We start from the raw sequence: 16,865 nt of genomic DNA on the forward strand, positions 1-16,865 counted from the left end.
TGGTGCAAATTACCTTCCCGACCACTTTTGTTCGCCCAAGAAAAGGGTTTGAAATCTGTAAATGAGGCGCAGACATTTAGTTTCCATAACTGCGATGATAACAAAAGCATTTGGGAGCACAGCTGGAGTGTATTAGAGGAGATAATGGTTCTGAATAAAAAAAATATATAAATTTCATTTTTCACTTGCAGGATGTTTTCCATATCCAGATAACTAGTCACACTGTTGATATCCAGGTGTATGTATTACAGATGTTTCTAGATGTGATAAACGACTTACACGTATACATTCAAGCTTGTAAAGGGTCAACATATATATGTGTGTATATATATATATTTAACCCTTTAAGTCTCAGGCAAATACAGAGAATTAATTGAGTTTAGTTCAGTTCATTTTTTACTTTTTGTATTATAATCAGAATTGTATTCTGTAATATATTGCGGTGTTCATATTTGCCTGTTCAGGCACAAAAGGTGGTGTTTTAGTGACGTCCGCTGTCACTGCGGGAAAAAAAACATTCATCTGCTTGTGTGGTGTTGAACATGAACATTGAACATGAAAAGTGATGTTATAAAAACATAAAAATACATCTATAGATAGATAGAAGAAAGATTTATTTTTACGAAGGGAACAGATACAAATAGTTTAGCATTTATTTATAAATCTGATTATGTTGTTATAAGTCTGAATATATAAATTTAAATCCTTATGTCTAAATTTATTTAAAAAAGCAAATAGATTCCTGTTTTTCATTAAATGTCCCCTTTAACTGCATCAATAACAGTTTTACAAAGTGACATGACGTGAAGGCCAAGTGTGGTTAACCCATACTTGGAATTTGTACTTTGCATTTAACCCAATCAAGTTAGTGCACACACATTAGGAGCAGTGAGTAGTGAACGCACACCCGCACACACACACACAGCAAACCGTGTTATACAACATTGTAACACAGAGATGAGTGTTCATGGCCCAGATGTGCAGAGGTCATGACCTTCTATAGATGTCTGTCATCGAGTATTATTGCAAGAGCTTCATGCTCGTCTACAGTGTTAACAGGTCGATGGTCTCTGGGGCCGAACTGATAGATACACAGGCACAGAGTTTCTCCCCCGTCACTTCCATGTATTCTCGTATAAGTGTGTATGTGTGTGTGTGTGTGGATCAGCTGCTGTTTGTGTTAGTTAAAGGATAAGGATGTCCGCCACAGATGAATTTTAACAAACTGATTGCGTGTGAGTTTCTGCCTCGTGATGATGGATTTTGTGTGCATGTGTGTTTCCAGGTCATGTCTAAATCCTTATGTAATAATGTCTGTGCTTTTTTAAAATGTATTTATGAGTGATTGTAGATAATATGCATTATATTTGTTTTGTTCTGTACAAGTGTTAATGTTAACTAAAACTATTAAGAATTATGTTTCACTAATTGAAATAAAATAAAAGTGTTAGATGGGGAAATAAAGAAAACTAGAAATGTTGCCTTGGCAACTAACTAAAATAAATAGGTTCAAGTTGAGGTACTAAAACTAAAACAAATTAAAAAAAAATAATGAAAAGACTAAATAGAAGTATTTAAAAATAAAAATAAAATAAAATCACAAAATCAAATAACAAAATGACAAAAATTAAATGAAAACGTAATTCAAAGTTAATTCAAAGTATATAAATAAATGCTGTAATAATAATAATGTCTTCATTAACTGCCGAAGGAGTAAAAGTTCACAGTTAATATTTTGTTTGTAAATATGACTGTTATAGGTCGTGTGTATGCTGTTTTGTCCAAGCGGGAAGGACGAGTCCTACAAGAGGAAATGAAGGAAGGGACGGACATGTTCATCATTAAAGCTGTACTTCCTGTTGCCGAGAGCTTCGGATTCGCTGACGAGATCAGGAAGAGGACCAGCGGCCTGGCCAGCCCACAACTGGTCTTCAGCCACTGGGAGGTGAATGAATGAATGACTGTGTGAATGAATGAACGAACAAACAAACAAATGATTGAATGCATGACCGAATTAATGTTTGCACAGTTATTTCATATGTTTTGGAATCCTGTAGCTTTTATGTTTGGATTTCTCTGTCCCACTAAGAAAAAACACTTTCGGTATGTATATAACGAATCAGTGCAAATAGATTTTAAAAACTGGTCAATCATAAATGGTATATTTTCCTGACAATCTAATACCGGTCGACCTCTTAAAGAATTGATTGAATGAATGAATGAATTGACAAATTAGTAAACAAATAATTGCAGCAATTGAAGAATGAATAAATGAATGAGAGTAGATGAATGGACAAGTGAATGAACGAATAAATGTTTGTATGAGTATTGACTAAATACGTAAATTAATCAGTGTAATTAATGAAGAAACAAACAAATGAGAAATAAATAACTTCAGCAATGGAAAAATAAGTGAATGAATGGTTGAGATGATAAAAAAAGTAAATGCAGGAAAGAATTAATAGATGAACTATAGTGAGTTAATGAAGGAAATGTGTGTGTGTGTGTGTGTGTGTGTGTGTGTGTGTATATGAGTGAGTAAATTAGTGAGTGAGGAATGAATTAATGAATGTGTGTGTCTGTCTGCACATTAATTATAATTTTTAAATATTACCATTTAAAATAACTGTTTTCTAATAATAATAATTTATTCCTTTGTAATAAAGAATTTTTTCAGAATTCTTTAAATAGAAAGTTCAAAAGAACAGCATTTATTTTAAATAAATAAAATTGAACAAAAAGTAACATAAAAAGTATTGATTTCTTTCAAAAAGGAAAAACTTGTACCATATTTTTAACTTTTATAATTAGTGTATGAATGAACAAATGACATGAAATTGCAGAATGAATTAGATGTTTCTCCTTTGCTCTTTGACTAGGTATACGTGTGTGTTCAGTTATCTCACCGTCAGTCAATACTTTCCTCTGAACACAGTGTTAGTTTACTGGACCGGACAGGACAGGACACCTCAAAGATACAGACATGTCTATACAGATGCCTGATAATAATATGTGATTATGCCTGGCTGGAAAACTGTACAGTCAGGCCAATCTATTATATCCAGTCATATTGATCTGCTGTCAGATGCTAGTATTGCTGATCAGGCAAAAGCATATTTACCTTGAGAGTGAGTAGCAGTCAGCGAATGAGTCGCGCGTATGTGTGAGTGAACCCAGAGAGCTCGCTAGATTGATCTGTGCGTTACAGACATGAGGAAGAGACACGTCCACGGCGTAGTACTGGAGGAACGTCTCATAACCGCTTACAGTGAAACTCAACTTGAGCTGTATTCAGAGTTGAGTTAACAATGACTCTGTTTGGATGGATGGATGGATAGATAGATATAATTGCAATACTAGCACCTAAACATAAAAAAAATAAAAATTCCACGGTACCTTTTTGTTAGTGATTGGAGGTGCATAACTGCACAGAAGTAAATGGAGAGGTTACATTAGAAACTATTTGTCTGGACTGCACTTCAGTTATGAGAACAGATGGATGGATGGATGGATGGATGGATGGATGGATGGATGGATGGATGGATGGATAGATAGATGGATAGATTGCCAATGCTGTCAAATAAGTTGTATCACTGAATTGAAGTGCACACTGAAGTGTTGTTATTAAGACTGTAAGTCATCACTGATCTTTTAAATCAATGGAGTGGAGGCTTTCGGTTGTGTGATGGTGTTATTGTGTATTTTTAGCAGATTGTTCCTCACGTGGGAGTTCATTGTGAGTTAGTTGAGCATTCCTGATGCTGTGTGTGTGTGTTTGGTTGGGGATTGGCGTGAAAGAGGATCAAAGGCTGTAGACGCCACGTGTGCCGTCTTTAACCCGACGACTGGCTGGGTGCGCTCTCTCCACGCCGGGGCTGAGTGAGCGGGACGAGTTCTGTGGCCATATGGCGCTACTGTCAGCCAGAATGATGGGTCGAGTTAACCCTGACATGATACACACACAAAGGGCATTTAAGGTCGTCTGATACTTCACAAAACAGTTGCGCCACATTTTCATGCTGTGACTCAATGCTAAAACCTTCATCTCATACACAAACCACCCACAATCCAGTGTAACCAAGTGTGCTGGTATACCACAGTATTTAATGATTTAGCTGAAATGTTGGTGATTAAAATGAAATTATGATTCATGAATCATTGAAGTTTGCACTTACAACCACTTTCACTAAACTCCCCTTTCACTAAACTGTGGCTTAAACCATTACTGTTCCAGTCAATCCTACATATCATCTGACAGTTGATGAATTTAGGTTGAGATTAAGGCCTTATTTTGTCAATCCTGATTTTGTAATACTGTTAATTATGCATGTCTGGATTTCTTTATTCTAATTAGTCAATCTTGGCATTTTGTGGTCAGATATTTTTTGTTTTTTTGATTGCTTAGCTGCTTAATTGGCTCAAGAAACTGAAGGTATCATATTGGATCACTTCACAATCTCTTTCTTATTACATAATAAAATAATTTAGACTTAAAAAAATTATTATGAATTTATTTATTTGGTTAACAAGTAGGTTAATGCATAATTCATCCATTCATTTATTTGTGTATTAATTATTTGTTTATTTTTTAACATTCATTTATTTATTTTATTTATTTTTTGGTACTTAATAATTAGTAATAATACATAATTTTGTGGCCAAAAAAGTAGGTTAATTTATTTATTTAATATATTTTTATGTTTTTAATCATTCATATATTTTAAAAATATAGTTTTTTTTTTTTTTTGTTTTTTTTTTAAAGGTAATATTAGATTTTAGGATAATACAATACATTTTGACTTGTTGTATTGACTACAGTACGTTTTAATCTTTGATTTTTTCGAGAAATAAGCCATGAATAATGTTCTGTATCTCTACTAGGAGAAGACCAGTTAATAGTCTTCTTCGCATGAGGATTCGTGTGCTTAAAGTGTTTGAGTACAGTGTATCACACAGACACACACACATGACTCAAATTGGACGCCAGTCTTGGTACTTGCAGATTGTGTTTGCCTTGCTGGAGGAGGGTAATTCAATTCCATGTTTAATTCAAACCTTGCCTTTCTAGATTTTGGAGCCTGCTGCATTTTCAATTCTTCTAAATGTGGCCTTTGTGTGAAGAGAAAAGACTAAGACATTGCAAAGCACTGCAACCCATTTTGTCTCTCTCTCTCTCTCTCTCTCTCTCATTCTCTCACTCTCGCAAAATGTACAAAATGTCCCCACAAGGATGGTAATACCAGAAATCTTTGACACGGTGGAAATTGTTTGGTCCCCATGACAAAAACAAATATAAAGTTTTCTGTGAGGGTTGTGTTTAGTGGTAGGAGACGGGGTAGGGTTAGGGTATAGAATATACAGTTTGTACAGTACAAAAATTGTTATGTCTATGCAAAGTCCCCATAAACAGAAACTGTGTGTGTGCGTGTGTGTGTCCTACAGCTGAACTGCTGCTGTTTTCCTTTCTGTGGACCTTTTATGGGTCTTGAGATGCTTATTTTGACTGCAGGACTTCTACAAATCTGTGTTGTTTTGAGAGGCCTAAAGAGTTTATAGCAGTAGTTCACCCAAAAATGTAAAATCTGTCATCATTTACTCACCCTCATGCTGTTTCATGTCCCATATGACTTGTGAAACACAAAATATGATCTTCAACAGAATGGTTACTGCTCTTTTCCATTTCACAAAAAGCACAGGGGTCAATAATACTTTTATTCAGCAAATATTAAATTAATCAGAAGTAACATTGAAGACTTGCATTGTTACAAAAAAAATATTTCAAATAAATGCTGTATGCTGTAAAAACTTATGCTTTTAACTTTATATTCTTCAAATAGTCCTGAAAATATGTTATCACCATTTCCATGTAAATATTAAGCAGCACAACCATTTTCCAACATTGATAATAAGAAGAAATGTTTCTTGAGCAGCAAATCAGCATATTAGAATGATTTCTGAAGGATCATGTTACACTGAAGACTGAAGTAATGATGCTGAAAATTCAGCTTTGCATCACAGCAATAAATTACATTTTAAAATATATTCAAATAAAAAGGACCATTTTCCTCTTCTTTTTTTTTTTTTTTCAACTCCAAATGATTGAAGGGTATTGTATTTCTCCATATTTATATATTTTTTAAATATCATCTGAAGTAATACAATATCTTCTGAGGAACAGACTTAAATTCAGTGTTCACTGAAAAAATGTAGAAAGACCTGGCACATCTGTCAAAACTGGCACATCTTGACGAATATGATGAATCTGAATTTAGATGATGTAGTGTACATCATATACATTTAGATTCATCATATTCGTCAAGATGTGCCAGGTTCTCACATCTCTTGACCCATTATCACTGATGTCAAACCTGGGTTGACTAGCATCTTGACACGCCATAATTAAATGTATACAGAGAGAAAGATTTTCAGTGAAAGATATATATATATAGAGAGAGAGAGAGAGAGAGAGAGAGAGAGAGAGAGAGAGAGAGAGAGAGAGAGAGAGAGAAAATGGGTTGCAGTGTTTTGCAATGTAGAGCTTGACAGGCCTAGTCCCCATTTACTCTCATTGTATTGAAAATAACACCTTGTACATTCTTCTTAACATCTCACGTTGTGCCCCTCATAACATCATACAGGTTTGAAACGACATGAGGGCGAGTAAATAATGATTGTTAACTGAATTCACCATCTAAGTAGCATTTTGACTACATAAATAAACTTGTGACTTGACTTGACTTGGATGTTATTTGTGATGTGGAAACATTGCATTCGAGACGGTTATTGATATGTGGTTTTGCGGTTGCACATGTGTCCGCCTGCTAAAAGCATTAAAAGGATCCGTTTCAGGGTGACTGATACGTCAGGAAATGAAGTAGGGTGAATAGGAATTATAACTGACAGGAGTCTTATAAAGTTGGTCCGGATAGCGTTTCCTCATCGTTTTTGTTGTTGATCTCTCACCTGTCTTTGTCTCTCTCTTTCTCAGAGAGCCGCAGAGTTGAAAAGGCGCCAAACGCAGGGCGCTGCACCATTAGTGTGAAAACTCACCCGCTCGCTGCCACATCTCAGAGAACCTACACACTCCATCTGACAGCCTGCATGCATGCATGTGTCTGAATGCGCGTGTGTGGGCAGATGTCAAGCTTTGACAACAGCACTTCAGTGTGTGTGTGTGTGTGTGTGTGTGTGTGTGTGCATGTGTGTTTGTTCCCTACTGTGCCGAGGGCCCATTAGACACCATTAGACACATATGCCAGGGCCTAGAATCCACCCTCGATCTGCCTGCCAAGCGTCTGCCCGCCCCTGCCATGAGGCACACTCACACACACACACTAATCAGCACCAGCCATGAGCAAGACGCATGCAGGTCAACATAATCTAATTGTGTAAGATGGACAAAGAAACAGACTAATGAGTTACACTGGACCCTTGTGCGATTCTGACACACAGTTAGTGTCATTCAGTGTTAGTGCTGCTATCAAACACACACTCCACCCTGACGTGGACAGCGGCGGACGCTCGCTCATTAAAACCTTCCGTCTCACTACAGTTCCATTCACCGGCTTTGTCGTTTATAATGTAACAATTATCAGATTCTAGCACAATCGTGACCAATTGAACAACCTTGAAAACTGTTAAATGGTGGCAATGGCAAATGTGTATGTGTGTGTATATATATATATATATATATATATATATATATATATATATATATATATATATATACACTTTTATTCAGCAAGGACACATTAAATTGATCAAAGGTGACAGTAAAGACATTTAAAATGGTACATACGATTTCTCTTAAATAAATGCTGTTCTTTTGAACCTTCAATTCAACGAATCTTGAAAAAAAATCACGATTTACACAAAAATATGGCCAATATTTGTCTATTTAAACTGTAAATAAATACATTTAAACATTACTGTTCAAAAGCTTTCAAAATGTCAACAGAAAAATGTCTCTTTTGATCTCCACGGCTCCATTTATTTGATCAAGTATACAGTAAAATGGTAATATTTTGAAAACTGTTTTCTATTTTAAAGTATTTCAAAATATAATTTATTCCAGTGATGCAAAGCAGAATTTTCAGCATCATTACTCTTCAGTGTCACATGATCCTTCAGAAATCATTCTAATATGATGATTTGCTGCTCAAGAAGCATTTCTTATTATTATCGATGTTGAAAACAGTGTAAATTATTTGTGGGAACAGTGGTACATTTTTATTTCAGGATTCTTTAATGATTCTTTGAAGTTCAAAAGAACAGAATTTAACTGAAATAGAAATCTATTATAGTATTTTCTATTATTACTATTAGACATTATAGATGTATTTTTATTTTTACCAATTAAATGCATCCTTGCTAAATAAAAGTATTAATTTCTCTTTAAAAAATCTTATTAACCCTACTTTTTTAAACTTTAAAAGTGTTTGTAACATAGTAACATCAAATCTGTTTAATTTAGTACAGAAAAGTAATTATTATATTTAAAAAACGGACTATTCTAGTCAATATTTGTGTGTTGCATATCTCTATTAGAATACTGTATTTTTAGCTACTAACAACATGCTAACTCTATTTGAATCAACAGTAATTCGGGTCTCTCATGCAGCTTGTGTGAAGAACGCTCTTTGTGAGTTGCAGCTTATGTAGAACGTTCCAGATCAGTCATTTATGAGGTTTCAAGCCCTATTCGCACGGGATAAGTATTACCTGGTGCCCTCTAGTGATTTGTAATAATTGCGGAGGTTGTCTGTGATCTGAATCCCGTGCGAATCGCCCATGTCTGTAATTTGTAAAGTAAAAATTCCCCCGCAAATGACCTACCATATTTCGCCGAACACCGAGGTCCTGTGATAATATTAGTCCCATGTGAATCTGCATCTCTGTGATTTGGTGGGGTCATTTATCATTCTTTCAAGGTTTTTGTTTCCTATGCGCTTTTTTATCCGTCTTTCGTGAAGAATGGAGGCTGCGTTGGAGTGTTTTGATAGTATTTTGGGTGCTGGGTCATATCGCTATACACCATACGATACAACTATACAATTTGCAGAAAGAGAAAGCTGAAAACCATCAGAAGAGCAAAAACAAAAAGAATGATTAGATGGAGATGGATGACATGTATAACAGCATGTGGTAAGGAACATTCTTCTGTTTATGATATATCATACAGTTAGACCTATAATAACGACAAGACATTTCCAAGCAATAGCCTATTGACATCATATCCGGGAGATAAGTCAGTACTTTCGAGTAAAATCACAGGCTTCGCTTATCCCGTCCGAATGCGCCACATGAAATTCAGATGTGGATGGGTAATTTCTAAATCACACAAGGTCCCCAGATAAAACTAATCCAGTGCGAATAGGGCTTTAGAAAGGCAGAGCTTGTGTGTGTTTGTGTACGCATGGCAAACACCATGATAAGTGCCCTGTCACTTGTTGGGTTGTGCTTGAATGAGTGCACACACACAAGACAAAAGCTCTTTGGTGGAGGAAAAAAGGAGGGATAGTAATCCAAGCTGTCAGGTCAACAGAGAGAGAGAGAGAGAGAGAGAAATGAGAATAAGAAAGCAGATATGGAATCAAAGATCAGCACTCAGGAAGCTCTTTGCAGGTTAAAATGCTGTTGTCTTCCACAAACGCACTGATCCTTCAGTGATGTTCGGGCGCAGATGCTCTTGAAGCGCTGGACTGCAGTCGATAACTGTGTAAATCCAGCCGTTGTTGCCATCTGTCCCGAGGTAACGGAGCCCACGCCGTGGGGCCTCTCTGGGACCAGGTGCAGGGGCCCCGCTGGACTCTTACAGTAATTGTACCACTCGTGCTATTGTCTGAGCATGAGGTCATATTGTGTGGAAGTGTGTGTGTATGTGTGTGTGTGTTGCTGCAGGGATTGCGTCATCCGCCCAGCACCTGCTCCCATTGCTGTGTGTGTTTGTGTGTGTGTGCTGGTACATGCTCTCGCTGTGCCTCATATAATGACCATTATGTGTATCTCTTCACAGCGGACAATTGCGTAGTCTACTTCTGCCCTGGAACAACTCATTTTCTTTTTTTTTTATGATGAGTGCGGTAGACAAAGGGATTGAATATTGTGGTGCCAATTCTAATCTGAACTCTTATCTGACTGACTCACAAATGAACAGCATAGATGTGCATTACTTGTGAGGAAACATTAGATCTTAAATTGTTTAAGTCAGTAGCACTTTACAGTAGGGTGTGCATTACATATGGCATTAGGGGTGGATGGTATGACCCAAATCATAGTGGATTCACAGTATCAGTCTCACAACATACTTCATTTTGCTGGCAATTAAATGAAAAAAGTTTGTTTAGTTAGTTAGATTAAAAAGGATTAATCTATATTAAATGAAGTGACTGAAGTGTATAATAACTTTTTATTAAATTTCTGTATATTTCCCAACTGTTAGATCAAATGTTTAAAATAACTGTCTTTATGTTGTTATTACATTAATTTGGAGATTAGCTGAAATTATTATAATATAATAATATATTAAAAACTTTAATGTTAGGTGCAATTAATCACGTTTAATTACAGACAAATGTGTGATTAATGAGTAATTTTTTTAATTGATTGACAGCACTAATTATTTGTTTTGCCTATTTTAAAAAAAAAGATTAGTTATATTAAAAATTAATATAGAATTATTTTATATTCTAGATAATCCAGTAAATGAAATAGATTTAAATATATATATATATTCATTCATTAAACATTAAATACTCATGATAAAGCCCATTTGGGGAATCCATTAATTGATCTAATTTATTTTCATTTTCATTTGAAAGTTTTTGAAGTTCATAGAAAACACTGCCTGTTAGTCATTGACTGACTGGGCTGTCAGCCAGCACTTCTGGGATTCTGTATTGACCAATCAGCATCCAGGATAACAAGAACAATCTTTAAATCAGTTTTAAAAATCAAATGAATTGACATATTAGTAAGTGTTCATTAATTGCATTAAAGTGTTGCATGCAAACCTCTAAACACAGCACAGACGTCATTAACATTGTGTGTGTGTGTGTTTTAGGTTATCCCTAGTGATCCATTCTGGGTGCCGACTACCGAGGAGGAGTATTTACACTTTGGAGAAAAAGCAGACTCAGCCAATCAGGCTCTGAAATACATGAACGCCGTACGAAGACGCAAAGGCCTCTATGTGGATGAGAAGATCGTCGAACACGGGGAAAAACAACGAACTCTCAGCAAGAACAAATAAAGCGAATGATCCTCAGTTGTGAAACACGAGCAGAATGATTTTGTGGAAACATTTTTATGTAAATTGTTGAATTAAATTCAGTGCAACAATATAATAATGGGTTTGCAGTGCACAGTTGTTTTATTTATTGAATTGTTCTGCTCTTGCTTTATAAAAGAGGTTCACTGACACATTTGATGACGCACAACCACTCCTTCATTTGACTAGTATCAGTCTCTAATGACCAACCGATTGGCTGAAACTGACCGGATAGTGATTCAGTCATTACCTCCAATCAATTTCTAACAGTCCATGGTTTCATTTATAATGGATCTCATGATTTCACATAGCAAATTGGTTGAAAAAACAATGTTCAAAATGTTAATGGATTCAGTGACTGAACCTCATTAGCTAATATCAGTTAAATCTGGTGAGATACTTCAACTAAAACTGAACATCAAGTCTTTATTCTACAGTATGTTCGCCTGCGCTAATCTATTGTAAAAATGTGCTGCTATTAAGCAATTAAGCAATTGCAGTGCACTCTGGAACCTAATGTTGTAAATATTATACAGCAATTGAAGTCAATTACACAGTTCGAGACTTTATTGGACCAGACTGAAGGAGTAGATTGTCTGATTTGCGCTGTTGCGAGACTGTTGGTGCACACAGATCTTTGCAAATTACAGTGAGTCACTTGACTTTTTTCTTCTTTTTCCCCTTCACATGTTCCTAAACAACCATTCCTTCCTCAGTTATTTGAGACCGGATTAAACCCTGCAATTAAAGGACATGCTTTCAAATCATAGCGTATCTCCTTACGTGTTTGGGATCTTGTGCTGGGGTCCTGCGGGGCCCTGCGTTGAATAATTTAAGAGTCCTCTTGAAATACAGTTTCAATTAGTTTCAAGTGAAACGGCCTTGAAATGAATTCCTTCATCGCTCCCTTTTGGTTTACACAAGTTTAAACCCTTGATTTAATTTGTGTTGAACACAGCTTTAATGGCATTTGGAGAAGGATTTGAATTCTTTAATAAGAAGCTCCCAGAATACTGTCGCCTGCTGAATACTACACGTGTTAGAGTGCCATCATGTCAAATCACTACCGAGATTTTGGAAATAAACTTGACTGAACAAACTGTCGCCTTTGTTGTGCAGAATATGTTTTATGTTTGTCCATTCTGGTTTAACATGATCGCTTTGTGCCAATGCGTTGTAATCATGCTTTAATTTTCCGACAATCGGTATTTTTTATTTAAAATTAATATTAATTTATGTTAGAGAATTATTTAGATTTAATAATAGTAATAATTACAATAATAGGTTTTAGGGCCAATTATAACAACTATAATTAATATTATTAATAAAAACTATTATTTGTATTATTATGTTATTTTAGGGTAGGCTAATTAATGAAAACTGCAACTTGATATTGACATTTAATTGATTGATTGAATTTGATTATTTATTTATTTTTAACCCCATGAAGATCTAAGATACCATGCCTCTGATTTTATATATATATATATATATATATATATATATATATATATATATACAGTGAGGAAAATAAGTATTTGAACACCCTGCTATTTTGCAAGTTCTCCCACTTAGAAATCATGGAGGGGTCTGAAAATTGTCATCGTAGGTGCATGTCCACTGTGAGAGACATAATCTAAAAAAAAAAAATCCAGAAATCACAATGTATGATTTTTTAACTATTTATTTGTATGATACAGCTGCAAATAAGTATTTGAACACCTGAGAAAATCATGTTAATATTTGGTACAGTAGCCTTTGTTTGCAATTACAGATGTCAAACGTTTCCTGTAGTTTTTCACCAGGTTTGCACACACTGCAGGAGGGATTTTGGCCCACTCCTCCACACAGATCTTCTCTAGATCAGTCAGGTTTCTGGGCTGTCGCTGAGAAACACAGAGTTTGAGCTCCCTCCAAAGATTCTCTATTGGGTTTAGGTCTGGAGACTGGCTAGGCCACGCCAGAACCTTGATATGCTTCTTACAGAGCCACTCCTTGGTTATCCTGGCTGTGTGCTTCGGGTCATTGTCATGTTGGAAGACCCAGCCTCGACCCATCTTCAGTGCTCTAACTGAGGGAAGGAGGTTGTTCCCCAAAATCTCGCAATACATGGCCCCGGTCATCCTCTCCTTAATACAGTGCAGTCGCCCTGTCCCATGTGCAGAAAAACACCCCCAAAGCATGATGCTACCACCCCCATGCTTCACAGTAGGGATGGTGTTCTTGGGATGGTACTCATCATTCTTCTTCCTCCAAACACATTTAGTGGAATTATGACCAAAAAGTTCTATTTTGGTCTCATCTGACCACATGACTTTCTCCCATGACTCCTCTGGATCATCCAAATGGTCATTGGCAAACTTAAGACGGGCCTTGACATGTGCTGGTTTAAGCAGGGGAACCTTCCGTGCCATGCATGATTTCAAACCATGACGTCTTAGTGTATTACCAACAGTAACCTTGGAAACGGTGGTCCCAGCTCTTTTCAGGTCATTGACCAGCTCCTCCCGTGTAGTTCTGGGCTGATTTCTCACCTTTCTTAGGATCATTGAGACCCCACGAGGTGAGATCTTGCATGGAGCCCCAGTCCGAGGGAGATTGACAGTCATGTTTAGCTTCTTCCATTTTCTAATGATTGCTCCAACAGTGGACCTTTTTTCACCAAGCTGCTTGGCAATTTCCCCGTAGCCCTTTCCAGCCTTGTGGAGGTGTACAATTTTGTCTCTAGTGTCTTTGGACAGCTCTTTGGTCTTGGCCATGTTAGTAGTTGGATTCTTACTGATTGTATGGGGTGGACAGGTGTCTTTATGCAGCTAACGACCTCAAACAGGTGCATCTAATTTAGGATAATAAATGGAGTGGAGGTGGACATTTTAAAGGCAGACTAACAGGTCTTTGAGGGTCAGAATTCTAGCTGATAGACAGGTGTTCAAATACTTCTTTGCAGCTGTATCATACAAATAAATAGTTAAAAAATCATATATTGTGATTTCTGGATTTTTTTTTTTTAGATTATGTCTCTCACAGTGGACATGCACCTACGATGACAATTTCAGACCCCTCCATGATTTCCAAGAGGGAGAACTTGCAAAATAGCAGGGTGTTCAAATACTTATTTTCCTCACTGTATATATAATTTGCTCCTATGTACACTGTAAAAAAAAAAAAAATTTAAATTCTTACATTTTTAAGTACAGTTAATTTGGATGTTTAAATCATTTCAACTTAAATTACATTAAACTTAAACTGGCTTAAAAAATTTGGTGAATCTTGTATTTTAAAAAGTGCGTAACTTATTTTGATGATTTAAAGCAATGTAAAAACATGTCATAACTTATTAATCATATCATTTTTTACAGTGTATATATTACTATTAAATATATACATGATCATAATGAAATATTTTGAAGTCAGATGATTTGCCCATTGATTGTGATGTCATCACAGGAAGTGTAGTTAGTATTTCTCCACATCAGCTGATCTGAAGCTTGTTTTGCTGTTTTTCTCACAGTGCACACCGCTGGTATTCCAGTAGCGAGGACTGATCCCAGATCAGATGGCATTGAGTGCAGGGGTCAGTTCTACAGAGGAGCTGGTGGGTAATGACCTCTATGTTGCATTAAGCTAATGGGGCTAATTTAGTGGAACGAATGGCTTTAGTCAGCAGAACAGACAAAGCCTTCAGATGCTGTAGATAAAACTCTTAACCAATGCAAATGGCAAGTTCCACTCAGGGCTTCACAGCTATTAGACTCCAGGGCTTATTTACGGGTTCAGACTGGTCACACTGGCCATGTGGGGGGAATTAGGAAGATGAGGTGTTCGCTAGCACTACGCCAGCATTGTCTTTAGAGGAATTTTCTAGCATTTATTCAAGGTTGTTTTGCAGGTCTGACTGGTTTACTTTTAATGAAGTAAAAATTATGTTCACTTTCTCCATATAGTGAACTTGACTTTTAATGGTATTGGATCTTTTTTTTTTTTTTAAGACAGACTTAATATAAACTCTAAAATTGTAAAGTGATGATATTGGCTTCTGCAGAAGGCAAAAGTCAGTGTGATTTTATATGTGTGAAAAATTACACTACAGATCATTCTTAAGAGAGAATCACCAATCAGTTGCTGTTACCATGGAAACAGAATTGGTAGTAAAATAACTCACCAGTGACCGCCCATTAAGCATTGCAAATGATGTAATCAAGTCCGATTGAAAGTAGTGTCTTAGGCTTAATAAGGATGCATGTATTTAATCAAAAATTGTGAAATAGTATTACAATTTAAAATAACAGCTCTCTATTTGAATCTATTTTAAAATGTAATTTATTCATGTGATGCATGTGATTTTCAGCATCATTACTCCAGTCTTCAGTGTCACATGATCCTTCAGAAATCATTCTAATATGATGATTTGATGCTGGAGAAACGCTTCTGATTATTATTAATGTTGAAAACAGTTGTGGTGTGTAATATTTTAGTGGAAACTGTGATTCAAAAAAATCAGGATTCTTTGATGAATAGAAAGTAAAAAAAAAAAAGTGTTTATTTGAAATAGAAATCTCTTAACATTATAAATGTCTTTACCGTCACTGTTGATCAATGTAATGCATCCGTGTTGATTAAAGTATTTATTTATTTTTATTTTTTAAACCATCATACTCTCTCCAAACTTTTGAACAGTGGTATCCAAGTATTTATTTATATTATTATTTATCTAAGTATTTGCAATACACTTTAAATATTGTTTTCATACTTACAATAAAGACTTTAATATAGGTATAACATACCATCGTTTTTGGTTTATGGAATACATAAATCTTTGCATTTGTCTTTTTTTCTCCTCGTTTATAAATACCTTTTTGCTTTGAATCAGAATTTGCATTGTAATTCGTCTTGGTTGGTTAAAACTCTTAATTTAATAATGTTTTAAATACCTATGGAGAAAATAAACAGGAAAAATACTTCTTGATCCAGTTCTTGTGCTCTGAACTGTGAATGAATTTGTGCTCTGAACATGTGTATGGTGATACAATAATGTGTGGTTTCTTTTGTATTAACCTTTTGAAATCTAGAAAATGTGCATATCAGGAATTTCATAAGGTCAAAAGTTGTATTTTGTAGTGACGTCTTCATGTGTACAGCTAGAAAATGACACAAAATGAAATGACAGTGTAATATAGCTCATTAGCTTAAGCTTAGACTGTTTCCAAGCAACACAATGATCAAAGTTCACTGTCTGTAGCAACTTGAAAATTAATGTTGAATTCAGTTGACGTGCGGTCACAAGTGTTACATCTTACAATGCATTCCAACATCTCTTCCAATCAGATTTTGGAGCTCAAAGCATCCATTTTTAAAATATGATCTATCAAAGCGGTTTTATCTCCAACTGAGGAGCAGCTGTTTGCTGAAAATCATATCTTATAATGTTGATAAACTTATGAAGCCCTGGCTCTTCAGACCGTCAGTGCATATAAGCTGCAGCTGATATCAGTGCGACTCAGTTTCCATTGTTGTGCAAAAGTAGGCTACAGTCATTCTGGGTGGTATGACGACGTCATGTTTTATAATGTTACTTTTACTGTTTTGAGGCATTTGT

General features: G+C 35.7%; 1 protein-coding gene across 3 annotated transcripts in view; it reads left to right on the plus strand.

Annotated features, from left to right (window-relative positions):
• efl1 (elongation factor like GTPase 1) overlaps positions 1–11,348 on the plus strand; it is a 93,874-nt gene extending 82,526 nt beyond the window's left edge. For all 3 annotated transcript variants that reach the window (XM_084109214.1, XM_084109215.1, XM_084109216.1), the window contains exons 19-20: positions 1,761–1,945; positions 11,063–11,348. In XM_084109214.1, the coding sequence (XP_083965340.1) occupies positions 1,761–1,945; positions 11,063–11,251 (374 nt within the window). In that variant the 3' untranslated portion in view covers positions 11,252–11,348. The remainder of the gene's footprint in view (positions 1–1,760; positions 1,946–11,062) is intronic.
• The last annotated feature ends 5,517 nt before the right edge of the window (positions 11,349–16,865 follow it).

The sequence above is a fragment of the Abramis brama genome (assembly GCF_963993115.1).
Source record: "Abramis brama genome assembly, chromosome: 3".
NCBI lineage: Eukaryota > Metazoa > Chordata > Actinopteri > Cypriniformes > Leuciscidae > Abramis > Abramis brama.